The sequence below is a fragment of the Tursiops truncatus genome, chromosome 1, assembly GCF_011762595.2.
Source record: "Tursiops truncatus isolate mTurTru1 chromosome 1, mTurTru1.mat.Y, whole genome shotgun sequence".
Classification (NCBI taxonomy): domain Eukaryota; kingdom Metazoa; phylum Chordata; class Mammalia; order Artiodactyla; family Delphinidae; genus Tursiops; species Tursiops truncatus.
The window spans coordinates 96,215,933-96,232,857 of NC_047034.1; the positions used below are offsets into that span (position 1 = coordinate 96,215,933).

The 16,925-nt window shown below is 35.4% G+C and overlaps 1 protein-coding gene across 6 annotated transcripts in view; it reads left to right on the forward strand.

Annotated features, from left to right (window-relative positions):
- Positions 1-16,925, forward strand: part of FRRS1 (ferric chelate reductase 1) — a 47,035-nt gene that overhangs the window by 26,417 nt on the left and 3,693 nt on the right. For 4 of the 6 annotated variants that reach the window (XM_019919900.3, XM_019919899.3, XM_073810508.1 and 1 more), the window contains exons 9-16: positions 6,369-6,482; positions 7,835-7,947; positions 9,664-9,750; positions 13,616-13,713; positions 13,951-14,009; positions 14,833-14,976; positions 16,153-16,214; positions 16,297-16,420. In XM_019919900.3, the coding sequence (XP_019775459.1) occupies positions 6,369-6,482; positions 7,835-7,947; positions 9,664-9,750; positions 13,616-13,713; positions 13,951-14,009; positions 14,833-14,976; positions 16,153-16,214; positions 16,297-16,389 (770 nt within the window). In that variant the 3' untranslated portion in view covers positions 16,390-16,420. Of the gene's footprint in view, positions 1-6,368; positions 6,483-7,834; positions 7,948-9,663; positions 9,751-13,615; positions 13,714-13,894; positions 14,010-14,093; positions 14,791-14,832; positions 14,977-16,152; positions 16,215-16,296; positions 16,421-16,925 lie in introns of those variants that run through there. The other 2 variants (XM_019919903.3, XM_019919904.3) reach the window with 2 other exon arrangements.

The following is a 16,925-nucleotide window of genomic DNA, read 5'->3' on the forward strand; positions in this document are numbered from 1 at the left end:
GTCAAATCATGTATTCTTACTTGCACCAGCAACAGCAAATGTAGCTGGAAATAATTTCCTGGTTAAATGATAATAATGAACAAAAATTACTTAGTACTTAATGAGTGCCAGTTGCTGGCTCAGCACTATCATTAAGGTTTTCATTTTTATCTTCATAGAAACCTACATAAGATAAGTACTATTATTAACCTTATTTTATCTGGCAGGAAACAGGCTTAGAGAGGTTAAGTCATTTGCCCAGACAAGTAAATGGTAGAGTTGGAATTTGAACCTGAACTCTTTGACCTCAGAGCCCAAGTGTTTCACTTTCTAACATGGGAAATGTGGGAAATGAATTTTTAAGGAGAAGGTCAAATATTTGCATTTTTAAACAAATATTTCTAAAGTGCAGGTTATTGTCTTATTGTTATTATTGCAGCTGTCACTTATTGTATATTACATATATCTCACTTATTTCTCACAGAGGCTTTGTAAATAGATATTATGTTGCCCATTGTAGAGATAAGAGAACTGGGGCCTAGAGTGGTGAAGTAACTTGTTCAAAATCAAACAAGTAGCAGAGTCAGGAATTAAACCCAACTCTGTTGCAATTACAGGAGTTGTACCCTTTTCATCATATCAAACGGCTTCCTTTTGTGCCCAGCATGTTATAGGTGCTCCATAAATGATTACTGACTTGAATGGATGACAAATTGCTAGGAGATTTTAACAGTTTGCATTTGTACTTTAAAAAAGTTTATACTTAAAAAGTTTATACTTTAAAAGAAAAGCAGTGTCATTTAAATGGGTGAATTCTGTTGTGCAATAAATTATGTGTGGTTTTGGGTGTATGGTGATGCCAAAAATTTCTTCTTAGGCCAGCATTGTAGAATTTGGAATGCATTTTCTGATAGAAACAATATGTTAAGTAATAGTTCTAACATTTTCCTGGAAAAACCTAGTTTGTGGATGATTCATGTACAGAATAGAGCACTGTTTTATCTCCCTTTCCTGCTGGTGTTGCTGTGCTCGTGGCATGGCAGGGAGAATCTCTACCTTGTGTTTTGTGGTGTTTCCCAAAGCATGGGGCTCAAATAACCTGCTTCAGAACCATCTGGAATGACTGCTCAAAAGGCAGTTTCCCTAGCTCCATCCCACACTCTCTGTTGTTTGTGCTTGAAATCTGCATTTTAACAAGCATTTCAGGTAATTGTTCTGTATACTGTGGTTCGATAACTTACTGCTCTAGGACAATGTTCTTCCAACGAAGGTGTACATATTGTAAGGTAGTCCAGGGGATACAGAAAACAATACCAGAACTTTTTTCTTAGATTTATTTTATCTCACTAAAAATTTCTATTTTAATCGTGTTCATAATGTGTTAAAACAATAGTACATAAATACATTTATTAACATAAATATACATATGTCACAGACTCATTTTTGTTTTTTTTAAATTTTAAAAATTATTTATTTTATTTTTTTTGACCGTGTTGGGTCTTTGTTGCTGTTCCTGGGCTTTCTCTAGTTGCGGCGAGCGGGGACTACTCTTCCTTGCGGTGCGTGGGCTTCTCATTGTCGTGGCTTCTCTTGCTGTGGAGCATGGGCTCTAGGCACGCGGGCTTCAGTAGTTGTGGCACGCGGGCTCAGTAGTTGGGGCTCGTGGACTCTAGAGCACAGTCTCAGTAGTTGTGGCGCTCCACAGGCTTAGCTGCTCCACGGCATGTGGGATCTCCCCGGACCAGGGATCGAACCTGTGTCCCCTGCGTTGGCAGGCGGATTCTTAACCACTGCATCACGAGGGAAGCCCCCCATTTTTTTTTTTTAACTGGTGGAGTGCAAAGCAACAAAACAAAACCTCAAAAAAACAAATCTAAACGTCACCGCTTCAGGGAATTCACTTTCTAGTTCCCTTGTATTGGGGAACAAAGTACAGTTACCACATAAATCAACTGTCACTTCTGATATCTAGTCATATGTATGTGGATCATTTATATGCTGCACACTGCTTAAAAGCAGTGAGACTTTGTGAGGTTGAAACCATTTTTCAAAGCAGTCATATAATCTCTGTAACCCATGTTAATGTAGAATGAGGTCGTCCTGGGCAAATCTGTTTCTCAGGAGGCATTGTTTACTGGCAGTCTGAAGGTCAGAGGGAACACCATGGTGAGTCAGATGCTTCAGATGATTCTTAAAGACTATGCCAAGCTCTGAAGGATGCTACATTATTAGTAAAAATAGAAAAATTAACTACTTTCTTCATCCAAATATGCAAAAGTGATTCAGCAAGAGTGATCAAAACTAAAATACAGGGGAAATTGCTTAACATTTTCAGATTTCAGATAACTTTTCAGGTTTTCATTTTCTACTAATTTTTCATGTTATCCTTATTTTTGCTGTAAGCTAGCACATAATTATCTTTCTGTTCTTTTTCTAACTGCTGAGGTTTTTTTTCACCCTTTCACAGGTAATTTTATTCTCTTCTCTGGGTGTCAACAATGCTCATAGATTGGAATTTGAAACATTCAGAAAACAGATACCTGAATATTGTCACATTTCTTTACATCACAATTTAATAACTATTGAACATTCATGTCTACTAAATGCAACGAACAAAACAGTATAAATTTTTACCCGATTCCCTTGTAAACAAGGCTGGTGAAATCCATTGGTGACAAATGGAATTAATGCATTACACAAAGTCAGTGAGGAAAAAAACCTTCCCTGTGAGTAAATTATTCTGTTTATAAATAAACTCTGATTTTTTTTTCAGCACACATTTACAGACCTGATCAATGAAAAGAAACAAGATATGTATTTTCCTTTAAAAAGAAAATGTTGAGAAATGGCCCACAATGGGAAAAGTCACCTAGGAAGAGGGGTCAGAAGCAAACTAAAGATAATTGAGAGTTGAAAGTACTGTCATATTTAGTAAAACAAATTTAAAACGTTTTTCTAACTGCTGTTTTGCCCCCAGAAAGCTGACTTTATCCTATCATGAAATAAGCAGTCATGTGAAATGCTGAGTGTTTGAACTGAAAGATAGAATTCACTTGGGTGAATAACTAATTCCCAATCTGGAAATCTACCAATTTAAATAATTAATGAAGTAGAGACCCTGTTATCACATGACCTGTTATTTTGACAATTTAGGAATAATACTGTAGAGCCGTGTACTACACATGAACCCAACGTTCCTTAGAGCATAACGCCTAAATTATAATGGAGCCATACCGTGGAACTTCAAAATTATGATGGACTTCTGCTTTAATGAAGGTTAAGTTCATCTTAGCCCATGGCTCCATGGTGAATCAGAGTTTAAAAACACTTTTCTTCCAACTTGACTCTCAGGCTGTTAGGAATGTGGTCTGGTTTTTATCACTACCACTCTACTAATACAGTATTTTTATATTCTTCAGTGCGTTTCTTGTCATTTTCAATAGTTTTTTTCATTCTTTTCTTTTTGACATTTTTGTAGCTTCTGATAGTTATTGTCTCTTTCTTCTTGATACAGGTCTCTAGGTGTTCACGATATAAAACTCTTCTCGTTTTCTGCTTTATCTCGGATCTTCTCTGTAATAACAAGCCATGATATAATAGTTCACCAAATGAATAACCTGGTATCCAAACAGCAGTTTTTGAATAGTCCATTTTATCTCTTCTGTTTCAAAAGCCTTTTTATTATACACTAAAAATCTTTCAGTAAATCAAATTGTTTATAGTTTATTCTTCCAGTGATCTGTTTGTCTATTATGCACTGGTTGAAATTACCATAGCTTAATAATAGGTTGTGAATTTTGATAAAGCATGATACCCCTCCTAGCCTTCTTTAGCAGGAATTCAGGAATTCTTGCCTCTTCCTTGTGTATTGGCTCTTCTAGATAAAATTCAGAAATGATTTATCAAATTTCATTAAAAATCCTATTGGAGTTATGACTGGAATTGAAATGAAATTTTAGATTAATTTGTGGAATAATCAACGTCCTTGAGTCTTCCTATCCAGGAGTATATTGGGATATTTCATTTATTCAGATCCTGTGGTTTTCTTCATATCTTCCTGTAGGGCTTATTTATTTATGTTACTTTGTTCCTATGTATTTTATAGATTTCTAATACAAACTATTGTGAATGGGATTATTTTTTCTTACATTTTCTAAATTTGTTGGTGTATAGGAAAGTTATTGATCTTTGAATGCTTATCTTGAATGTAGCCACCTAGTTTTCCAGTTGATGGTCTTGGATTTTCTAGATGAAACATCATATCTTGTGCAAATAATGACAGGCATAGTAGCCCTCATTTTCTTTCTTTCCTTGTCTCACTGCATTGCTTACTTCTCCCAGAAAAATGTGGAATGGCAGTGGTGATATGGTAAGTATTCTTATCTTATCCCTGATTTTGATGGGAATGCTTCTGATATTCAGTGTCGTGTCATATTTTTCTGGTGGATATATTTTATTGTGTTTAGGAAATATTCTGTTCCTAATGTTACAAAGAGTTCATGTCATGGATGTGTGCTGAAGTTTATCATTACTTTTGTAGATTTCTGAATGGTGAACAATCCTCACTTTCCTGGGATGAAAGTCATGTCTTATTATTCTTATTATTGCATAATTGATTTAATTCACCAATATTTTATTTAAGCTTTTCACATCTATATTCATAAATGATTTTGGTGTATGGTCATAGGATTCTGTGCGTTTGTGTGCGTGTGCATGTTGGCCTCATTTTGGTTTCAGTGTTATGATAATCTCATAGAAAGAACTCAAGAAGAGTTTAAATAAATATGAATTTTTAAAGTTAAAAAAATTTTTAAATGGTATGATAGAACTCATCCACATAACAGCCTGAGACTTTAGGAATGGAAATATTTGACTAATAAAATAAATTTTTATTGTTATAATTCTCCAGAGTTACTACTACTTTGATCAATTTTTGTAATTCTAGATTTTCTCAGAAATTCGTCCATTTTATTTAGATTTTGAAATATTTTTGGCTGACTTAAAGTTGTATATAGCATTTTCACATAATTTTAAAGAATATGTTCTATATCAGCAGCTACGTCACTGTTTTCATTTCTAATATTGTTTGTGATATTTCTTTTTACCTTGTGGTCAGATTGTCAAAAAATCAATCGATTTTATTGGCCTTTTACAGAATTGATTTTTCTCATTTTTAGACTTACTGGTTTGTTAATTTCTACCTTTATTTTTAATCAATCCTCCTTTTTGGTTTTCTGGGTTATGTTTTGTTTTAAACACATCTTGACTTAAATGATTATTTCAATACTTTAAAGTCTTTTTATATTTTTTTAAGGAAATGCTTTTAAGATGATTAAAAACTTCTTTTGAATAGTACCTTAATTACATCACATGTGTTTTGGTATGAAGTGCCTTCAATGTTATTCGTTTTAAGAAGACTTGTGATTTAAGTTTTGATTTCCTATTTAACCCAAGGGTTATTTAGAAGAGGAGTTTCTTTTTTTTTTTGCGGTACGCGGGCCTCTCACTGTTGTGGCCTCTCCCGTTGCGGAGCACAGGCTCAGGATGCGCAGGCCCAGCGGCCATGGCTCACGGGCCCAGCCGCTCCGCGGCATGTGGCATCTTCCCGGACCGGGGCACGAACCCGTGTCCCCTGCATCGGCAGGCGGACTCTCAACCACTGCGCCACCAGGGAAGCCCTAGAAGAGGAGTTTCTTAAATATCTAGCTGCACCATTTTTTCCTAGCTTTCTGTTGTTAATTTGTTTCATTTTAGATAGATAATATAACCTATATAAATATTTCTTTTTGGAAATCATTGAGATGTAGTCTGTGATCTAACACTTATTTGTTTGAAATAAAGATTCATATATATCTCATATCAAATTTCTTAATTATTTTTATTCTTTTTGACACTTGCATTGTATTCTAAAAACAATGTATTTTCCATAATTTATTTACTCATTCTCCTAATGATGGACATTTAGCTTGTTTAAATTTTTTTTTAGCCAGTGTAAAAAGAAAGTATCTATTAACATGCTTATAGATATACCTTTGGTTAAAAATATACCTTTGGTAAATATTTCTGTAAGATAGATCCCCAGAATGAACACACACCCATACATACCCATATACACAGACTAATTGAAATAATTCTATACATGCACAGATTTAATTTTATACATAATGAATATTATTATATACTAATACTACATATATTTATATTATATTAATACATGTGTATTAATATAATATCAATATATAATAGTATATATATATATCATGTCTATTGAAATTTATTTATTTTTTATTACCTTAAGAAATTTTGTTTCCATGCCATGCCATTGTCTCTCCATTCCTTCTCTCCTGAGAAAGTAATTCATCTTCTTTTTTTTTGTTTTTAAATTTCAGGTCGGATTCATAAGCATTCTCAGCAACCTTTGATTACATATGACAAATACAATGTGACAGGCTATCCAGAGAACATAGGAGGATCCCATTCTTTATTCCTTCTGAAGGTTCATGGTAAGTTACATGTGTAATATTATTACTGCTTTGTGGAATATACTTAACTTTGTGGAATAAATTTAGTGCTGGCTAGATTGAGAATGGTACCAGGCATAATTTAGCAAACGTTCATAAATCAATAACATTTGTAGGTAGCATAAACAATAACATTTGCAGGTAGCATTATCTATTTTAATGTTTGATAATTTTTATTAAAAATGAAGAGTAGGAATAATTCAGTGGTTTTAACCCTGACTGCATATTAAAATCACCAGAGGAGTTTTTAAGACATCTGTAATTTTTAAAAAGTACGATAGTCATCTCTAATTGCAGCCAGGATTGAGTATCATTGGGTTAATTAATTTAACTTTTATGAGACATTAATTATACCATTTATTAAAAATTGCTAGTAAAAGAGTGGTTTGTGATTGTTTAATTATAATAGTAGTTTGGTTTCAAAAATACAATTTTTTTGTTGAAGAACTGATCAATGTACAAGTATTTGAGGGTATACAAAGAACTCAGTGCTATACTTAGGTATTATATACTTAAAGTGATGAAGGGAACCAAGTTGGAAGAGCAGTAGCCTAGAAATAAGGCTCTGATGTACTCTGGTTCTACAAGTGAAAGTTGATTCCATTTGAAAAGTAGTCCAGTTGATTATTGAAAAACGGGATTGAAAAATAGGGAAATAGTGTAAGTGTATACTATACTATACTATTGTAATGTATTAATATTGGTGGGAACTTTCCTTAATTGGTGTATTTCCTTTATATTCTCCAGAGTTATCCATTCTAGTGAGAGTTTCAATAAAGCTTGAAGCTATCTTTATTGTTGCTATTTTGCTTCTACCAGTAGCTCTAGTTGAACAGTAATTGGATTCAGAAGTAATGTGCCTATTTGTTTTCCATTATTTTTTGGAGTGAAATGTGAGAAGATTCTGAGATAAGTTCAGAAAGGCTGTATAACTTCAGACAGTATAATTATTAAGAGCACAGTTATTCAAACCAGCCTGGGTTCAAATTCCAACTCAGTAACCTTGGGCAAGTTACTTAACTTCTCTGTGCTTTCCTTCTCCATACAGCAAAACTGGAATAATAATTATACTTTATAGGAATTGTTGTAAAGATCAATTAGATTAATACACATAAAGCACTCAGAGACAGTGCTTGGCACGAAATAAGAGCTTTGGAAGTGTTAGCTATTAGAAGTAGTAGTGGTGGTGGTAAAAGCATTGATATTTAGGTTATGTTTATGTCAGCTGAATGTATTTTTGTTGGCTATTTACATTTCCTACGCATTTGGCTTGGTCATTTAAGAGACAGCTTAATTAGACTGTGTTGTCAACCGTTGCATTTTCTCACCTGTAGGTGCCTTAATGTTTGTGGCATGGATGACTACAGTTAGCGTAGGTGTACTGATTGCCCGGTTCTTCAAACCTGTTTGGTTAAAGCCTTTATTTGGTGATGCAGCTTGGTTTCAGGTAGGTGGAGAAAAAGGTTAATGCAATTTCCATATTATTTGAACATTGCAACATGAAAACACATGAAGTAAGCGGATTTTTTTTTTTTGTTTATGTATGGTTATAGTTGTAATTTTGGAATCCTCATAATTTCTTTTTGCTCTTTGGTTTCCTAACCAACTGAGAATAGACACAAGGTACTTGATGGAAAAAAAAAATAAAGACAGCTCTATGAAGGGCCAGGCTGGATTGGAGAATGTATCAGTGCCATGTGCGTTTCTTTGGAACATGGATTTTGGGACCCAAACGATCTTGAGTTACATGTCTAGTTGCAGAAGAAGAGACTAGAAGAACATTTACCCACTGCACTGAGTACAGATGGGTTGAGGAAGGCAGCAGAGAAGAAGAAAGAAATAGTGGGTGCTTACTATGTTGCAAAGCAGTGGTCTGTCCTCTGGTTGATGGGCCAGTGAATGTTAGGCCGTCCCTAGCTCACCAGTCAAGATCATGTATCTCCTGTGTGGATGGGAAGAGAAATTAAAAGTGTCCTTTTTAATGCTGTCCCTTCCCGTGGGATGAGGAGGCAGTCTTTTAATAGAAACATGAGCAAGAGTCAATAAATACCCCTCAAGACAAAACAAAACAAACCTTTATCTTTCATTTGTCATGGAGTATAGATATTTGCACATATAGTGGAAGATCAATGACTATGTGTTGAGATAGAATGTACATGTCTGCTTATAGAAAAAAATACTGCTTATTGGAACAGTTTTGACTTTATAAGAGGTATTCTTGAAACTATATAAATTTGTAGCTTTTAAGATTTACCTTATCTAAAATTGTTTCTCGCTTTTGGCTGGCAGTGTTAATCTGTTCTATTTGTTCTCAGTAATGACTGCTATATCCTTGCTCCTGTCTCTGCCTTTGATTGCTCTCTCTCTCTCTCTCTCCCCTCTTCTCATGTGGATATTCCCAACTGGAAAACTCTTTATGTCTCCTCTTTACCAATTCAAACCCTCCACTGTCTTTAAAACTATGGTGTCTATATGTATATAGGGTGACTATATGTTCTACTTTCTGCTGATGTGTGTATATATATATATGCACACCCCCCCATATATGTCTCTGTGTGTGTGTGTGTGTGTGTGTGTGTGTGTGTGTGTGTGTGTATCTATCTATCTGTGTATATAGTGATTATATGTCCTACATTCTCTGGGATAGTTTTTGTTTGCACCAGTTATCCTCACATAATCAACTAACAGTGCCCATTTTCACTCTCGGTATTCTCCTCATTTGGATAATGAATTACACATTTCAAATATGTTCTCTTATCTGCTCAATTAAATCCCAGACTCCCCAGGAAACAGTACGTTCTGTTTCCTTGCAGTTTCATTGTATCCAAGCACTGTGCTTGGTGGTGGAACTTAATAAATGTGTTTGGAAGAAAATGATGGACTTGGCAAGTAAGTGCTCTGTGTGTGTGAAATATCCATTCCTGCTGTTCTGGGCAGGTGGATTCTTGGCAGATGCTTTAGAATGATGAGGTTGGCAGCTTAGGCTTTTCTTTAAAGTTCAGTGGAATAGTAAGATTTTTGTTTTTAACTGACCACAAATTGTGGCTAGGTGTCAATTGAATGCATGCCTTCTGTGAATCTCATCCCATGACCTTCATAGTGACGTCAACTCCTTTCTCTTATGTAGTTAACTCTCTTCTCATTTGTGATTTCATCCTTGCAGGTACATCGAATGCTCATGCTTACTACTTCTGCCCTCACTTTCATTGCTTTTCTTCTGCCTTTTATTTACAGAGGAGGCTGGAATTGGGTAAGTAGATCTTAAAAAGAATGTTTGTATTCTATTTATATGTTTAAAATTCATTTTGGTGCCAAAGGAGATTGCTGTTTTATTCTCAGATGATGGGTAAAAAGATATTTCTGCATGTATCCCTCTTTCCTTCCTTTTTGAATCATCTGATGACTATTTCACATGGTTGGTGGTCAGGGATGAAGTGAGAATGTAAGTGCAGATTACTTGGTAATGGAATGTACTTTTAGACTGCCTCAAATTTTAAATATACACTATATAGCTTTAATAAATTTTCTTGCTATAGAATGGTACAAATTGAAAGCATTATATCTGAGGAACATGAACACTGTAAGTGGTTTTCTCTAACTAATACTATGACTATCACTAAGCTAACATTAGTTGCATTCCTACTGAACAAACTGTGCTAAGTGCTTTACATGTGTTATCAAATTTAAACCTCAAATGAAGTTGTTATTGATAATAATCCCATGTCACAAATGAAGAAACTGAGGCTTATTCTCAAATGTGTATCTCCAGCTTGGACCTCTACCCTGATTGAGACTCACACAAACAGCTGTCTACTCAGGAACTCAACTTGCATGTCTAAGGCACCTCAATCGGAGTTCCTGACCTCTCCTCCCAATCTTGCTCCATGTGCTGCCATCCCCATATTAGTTGTTTGCAGTTCCCTTCTTAGGCCAAAACATTGGAATTATTCTTAACTTTGCTCTCACGCCCCATGTCAAATCCGTCAGGAAATCCCATTGGCTTTACATGTCAAAAACACCACTTTTCACCATCACTGGCACTACTATGTGGCTTCGAGCCACCATCATCTTCTGCCTGGACTTTTTTGCAGGCGGCACCTAATTGATCTCTCTACTTCAACCCTTGCTCGTGTACAATCTGTTTTCAACCAAGAAGCAGAGCGATTTTTAAAAAATGTAAATCAGATGAGGTCATTCCTGTGCCCCAAACTGGTTTCTCTAATGCCTCTCAGTTTTTCTCAAAGTTAAAACCAAAGTCCTCCATGATTGGCTCCCAGTTACTCTCTGAATTGATCTGCTCTTTTCCTCATCCAATAGCTCATTTCATTTCACACTGGGCTAATGCTAGGTATGCTCCTGCTTTATAGTCTTTTTTTAAAATTAATTAATTTATTTATTCTGCTTTATAGTCTTTGCAAAGATTCTTCCTTCTGCCTTGGTCATGCCTCCTCTACTCCCTCACCTTCTTCAAGTCTTTGCTCAAATAATAGCTTCTCAAAGAGCCCTGCTCTGCTTCATTTTTTTTCCTGAAGCAATCTTTACCTTACGTCGTTTCAGATAATTTACTTAAATATTATATCTTTTCTTTGTCCGTCTTCTCACACTAGTATGTGAACTCCATGAGAAGACAGGATATTTACTGGTATGTTTGCTACTGTATCTCTAACACCCAGAACAGATTCTGGCACATGAGATATTCAGTAGATATTTATGGAATGAATGAATGAGGCTTATTGAGAATTGGAGAGGTCAGAGAGGTACCTAAGGTCAGAGCCTGTGCTTCCATTATACTCTTCTAGTTTAAGAGCCAGTCAGAATTTGATACTAAAATTTAATATTTCCGTTTGGGCTGTTGCTACAAGGGATTGTTGCTACAAGGGATTGATGACAGAATTTGATACTAAAATTTAATATTTCCGTTTGGGCTGTTGCTACAAAGGATTGATGACTCTTGTGTCACAATATTATTAGGAAACCTCTTTTCTGCTTTTTAGGTAGTTTATAGATTGATCAACCTATTTTTTTTTTTAATTTTATTGGGGTATAATTGGTTTATAATGTTGTGTTAGTTTCAGGTGTACAGCAAATTGAATCTGTTACACATATATATATATCCACTCTTTTTTAGATTCTTTTCCCATATAGGCCATTACAGAGTACTGAGTAGAGTTCCCTGTGCTCTACAGTAGATCCTTATTAGTTATTTATTTTATATATAGTAGTGTGTATATGTCAATCCCAATCTTCCAGTTTACCCCTCTTCCCCCACCCCCTGGTAACTGTAAGTTTACCTTCTACATCTGTAACTCTATTTCTGTTTTGTAGATAAGTTCATCTGTACCCTTTTTTTAGATTCCGCATATAAGCAATATCATATGATATTTGTCTTTCTCTGACTTATTTCACTCAGTATGACAATCTCTAGGTCCATCCATGTTGCTGCAAATGGTGTTATTTCATTCTTTTCTATGGCCGAGTAATATTCCGTTGTATATATGTACCACATCTTCTTTATCCATTCCTCTGTTGATGGACATTTAGATTAGATTCCATGTCCTGGCTATTGTAAATAGTGCTGCTATGAACACTGAGGTGTATGTATCTTTTCGAATTATGCTGTTCTCTGGATATATACCCAGGAGTGAGATTGCTGGATGGTATGGTAGCTCTATTTTCAGTTTTTTTAAGGAACCTCCATGGTCAACCTAATTTTTTTTTAAAGGAAATTATGAAGATTTTCTGATATGACTCAAGGTATTGAAACTTTATTTTATCCAGGTACTTGGACAAGCGTAATACTTATTTTGTAAACTTTGTAGTTTGTAGTCTCTGCAGTTTATGACTATGGTAGTAAAAAGGTTAAGAGCACAGTTGTACAGCCAGACTGCTTGGATTCAAATCCTCATGTCATCATTTATTACTTGGGACACCCTGGGCAAGTTGCTTAACTTCTCTGTCCCTCGGTTTACTCAAGTGGGGATAGTAGAGTAGCTATCTTATAGGCTTTCTGAGGGTTGAGAGTTAATTAACTGAAAGCACTTAGGATAGTCCCAGCACATTCTAAATATATAAGAATTTTGTTGCTGCTGTTACTGTTTTTTATTAGAGAGAGGCACTTTCCATCTCCAGGGTCCAGGTTATAACTTATCTGTGTATAACTGAGTCCATGACTTGAAAGTTTTATAGTGCTCTTCTGTCAACTTTTAGTTCCTAATTTGCAAAATCGTCCTATCTTGGCTTGGAAACCACTATGTCCTTGTTCTAGATCACAGGTTTTAGAGCCTTCCCAAGCATGGGAGTCAGTGACAACAGACTGTGATATCCCTCTATTTAAACGTGTAACGTATTAGAGCATCTTCTTAATTCTTCTCTTAAGTTTTTAAATGAAATAATTGTGCAAAGTGGTCTAATCCAACTGTCTGCTGTTTTCAGCAGGCACACATCACTGAGGGAGGAGTGTAACCGAAACTGTTGAGATATTGTGTTGATGATTTTTCTTGGTTTAGACCTTCGTTCTGAACAGAGGAGATGAGATTTTAATACAGTGGTTGTGCAGGTTGTTCTCTTGATCAGCAAACATTTATTGAGTGACTAAGGCTCTGTTAAGCATATGGGTTACAAGGAATCAAGTAGAACCTTCAGCTCCAGGAAACATAGAGGTCTGAACAAGTAATTAAAATACACTGGGTTGATTGTTCCTGACATGCAGATACTAACTAGTCCTAGGTGGGCTTCAGATGGCTGTGCTGGTGTTGATGGTCATCTAACATCCTGGTGGGAAGAGGCAGCATTCTGTGCATGGATTCCACCACAACCATTTACACACTGTGTGGCCTTGGATGCATTACTTGATATCTCTGAGCCTCAGTTCCCCCATTTGTAGAAGTGGGATATTGATAACTGTCAAGCATCATAGTGAACATTAGTGATAATATGTATAAAGTATGTGCCTGGTATAGACACTCAGTGAATGGTGCCTGTTATTATAACTATCATTATTAAATGTTTAAAGCTACAGAAAAACGCTAAGAATACATCTGTGTGTATTATTTTTAACCTGAGGGTTTAATCGATGGGCAAGATTGAGACCATTAAAATGATATAACTTTGTTCAGCATGCAGGTTATCACCCATACCTTGGTTGTATAGTGATGATTTTAGCAGTTCTTCAGCTTCTTTCGGCAGCCTTCAGACCACCTTTACATGACCCAAGGTACTTAAGTCTTTATTTATAAATGCTTTTAATGTAGATGTCATTAGTTGGGAAACCAATTCCTTTTTTGCATCTTATAAAATTCAGTGATAAATTATACTTACTTTAAAAGGTTTTAAAATGTATTTCAGATATCTAATTCCTAGGCAATAGGGAAATTACATGCTTTTTATTCTCTTAGGAATTAATTGTAGTTCCATCACTTTCAAGAATACTGACTGGTTCTTTATTTGGTAGAAGGCAAATGTTTAAGTGGACTCATTGGAGTATGGGAACAGCTGCTAGAATAATAGCAGGTAAGTAATTGTGATGCTACTTATTCATATATAATTGCAGGTTGTTTATATTGCAAGTTGTAATTTGGCTTAAATGATTTTTAGATGCATTAGTAATTGGAGTAATTTGCTGTTGAGGAGAAATCAGTCAAACATTGAAATCCAGAAAGTAATTTCTAGAGGTAACTATTTAAGCCATTACTTCAGTTTCAAGGTTTTTAAAATGACTTTAAAACTCTCCTTTTGAGACTTTTTTTTAGCATTTGCCTTTGCCAACAGAATAAGCTATGCTGATGACCAAACATTTAAGCAGCTCAACTTGAGGGTCAGTCGTGGGTTGGGCTGAAGTGGGCTACAGGGTCCCAGCCCTCTGTCTCCAGGTTTTCTCCATGGGGATGGTACCTTCCAGGGAAAGGTGTTTTTCAAAAGTCAAGTATAATTATCCAGTGTACTTTGATGCTTTATGTAAGAAATATCTAAGCTGACACCTCCTACCCTCACATTTCTACCGTCTATAGAAATTCGTGGAAGGGGAGGTATAATCAGAAATGGTTTCCATACGTTTCTCCCTTCCTACATTGCAGACTTAAAACATTTTGAAAAATTTGGGTACCTCTTTTTTAACAATTGGTAGATTGTAATTATAATTTCCCATCTTAGCCTTTCTGGTGTTAAAATTAAAAAAAAGACTAAATTAACTATTTGGTCTTAAATATTAATCTAATTGATATCATAAACTCTTCTAGTATATTTTACTTGATATAATTAGCACACATGCATACATGCATACACGTTACCTCTTGAATTGCATTTGAGTATATGTATTTATTCCTTATGAATGTAGTGGCAACAATGTTCCTGGGAATGGATTTACCAGGATTGAATCTTCCTGGGCCATGGAAAACCTATACAATGATTGGATTTGTAGCCTGGCATGTTGGGACAGAGATTGTTCTGGAGGTACACACTTACCGACTCTCTAGAAAAGGTAACCTGTTGAAAGAGCAGTGTTATGTAGAATCACTTTTATACAAACTGTTGGAATATAATTAGTTTCTTGACACTAATTGTTGACCCTTACATGGTAGCTTACTAAAAGTTTCTCTTTTGATTACTCAGTCTGTGGTAAAAATAGTGGAAAATTTCTGCGTTTGTTTTTTATATTCATTAGTATTAGAATCAGTGAGTAAAATGCAAGGGAAAGAGGTTTTAGGGAAGAGGCCTTCTTTGTAGGTACTTTTTACTTTTCATGCTGGTCTGACTTGGGGCTAGAATGCACTGAGAGACCTGAATGCCTGGAGCTGAGAGACCCCTGAGATGGAGGAAGAAGAGATGCCCATGGTCAACACAGGGCAAAGCTGCAGACAAATTTTACCTATTTGACAAACTTCCTGTGTGCTGTCACTTAGGTTGCCCTATACATCATATGTAGCCAGCTAACCAGCATGCTAGATAGGAAGGATTTATTTTGCCGGTGCTCTCTAGTGGCAAGGTCTGTTTTGGTCTCACCTCTAGGCAGGGTAAGATACCCGTAGCCATTAGAAGAGATTAGTAGAGAATCAGTGATATTTTAGCTTGATTTCTAGTCTGACTGTCTTTTGTGTCCTATCTAGTTCTCAGCCCCTCAAATAAGTAAAGGTGGCCTTCTAAAAACAAAACCTGTTTGTTGTCTAGTGTGTGTGCTGTGAATCTAGGAGCCTGGGCAGCTTTTAGGAACTGAGTACTAAATATCTGTCCTACCATTTTTTGGTTCTTGATTGGGTCACATATATAGGGTTTGAGTCTTTCTTTGATGTTTTTAATTGAAGTACAGTTGATTTACAATATTGTATGGGTTTTGAGTCTTAAAGGACTTTTGATCGCTAGATTATGGCTTGCCATTTAAAATACATATGTACTTAAAACTTGGATTGTTAGGAGTTTGGTATGGTGTTTATTGACTAGGAGAAAGTCTTTTAACAAATGTATGCTGTAGCCAGCTTGACCTAATTTGTGAGAGCCTTAAGTATTCAAGAAGTTTGCAACATTTGGTCACTTGAAATGGGAGAATGAACATCCTGGAAATCGGCAAACGCTACAAATCAGGTTTTTTTTTTTTTTTTTCGAGAATTAGTTTATCTGCATACCCACTGGCCTTACAAACTTATGTTCTTATTCTTGACAGATGAAATATTGGATGATGATAGAATTCAGATCCTCCAGTCATTTACTGCAGCTGAAGCAGAAGTAAGTCTTTTTTTCTTCTTTATTGACACAAACCTTAATGATAGTTATTCTTTTTTTTCATATCTCAATTTTTTTCTTTCAGGGTTATGCTTTTAAAAAGGCGGTGTTAGCAATCTATGTCTGTGGGAATTTGACTTTTCTCACTATGTTCTTATCTGCAATCAACCATCTATGAGCGAGCGAAGACCTTGGCTTTTGCAGACCAGGTGATAATTATCATCAAGCCAAAAAACTTGATGCCTGTATCGACTGGAGTGTATTCATGACTTCTAATTAGGAAGACCAGGCCATGTCTGTAGAGAAATTCGGAAGTCTGGTCTTTAGAGATCAACATTCACTAGGGTCCTATGGGCTACAAACTGATGTCAAGCTTTTACATATTATTCTGAGTCTTAAAGGGAAGATTGTACTTGAGGAGAAATGACTCAAATATTTTTTATACTGAAGTTTTAAGAATGTTAGCATGTAAGAAAATAACTGTTTGGAAAAACATAAAAGATGTCATAGGATAAAATGCAGATAGTATTAAGGTAAATATATTTTGGACTATAAAGGTGTTGTGGTACTTTAAAGAAAACATTTATTTTTACTAGTTTATCTGAATGGTCTTTTTTTAGGATTTTTTTCCCCTTACCCCCTTTCTTAAAAATTTTTTGGAAACACGTTTTCGGTCCAGTGTTTTGGACATATCCTTTGTTTCATGTATTTTGT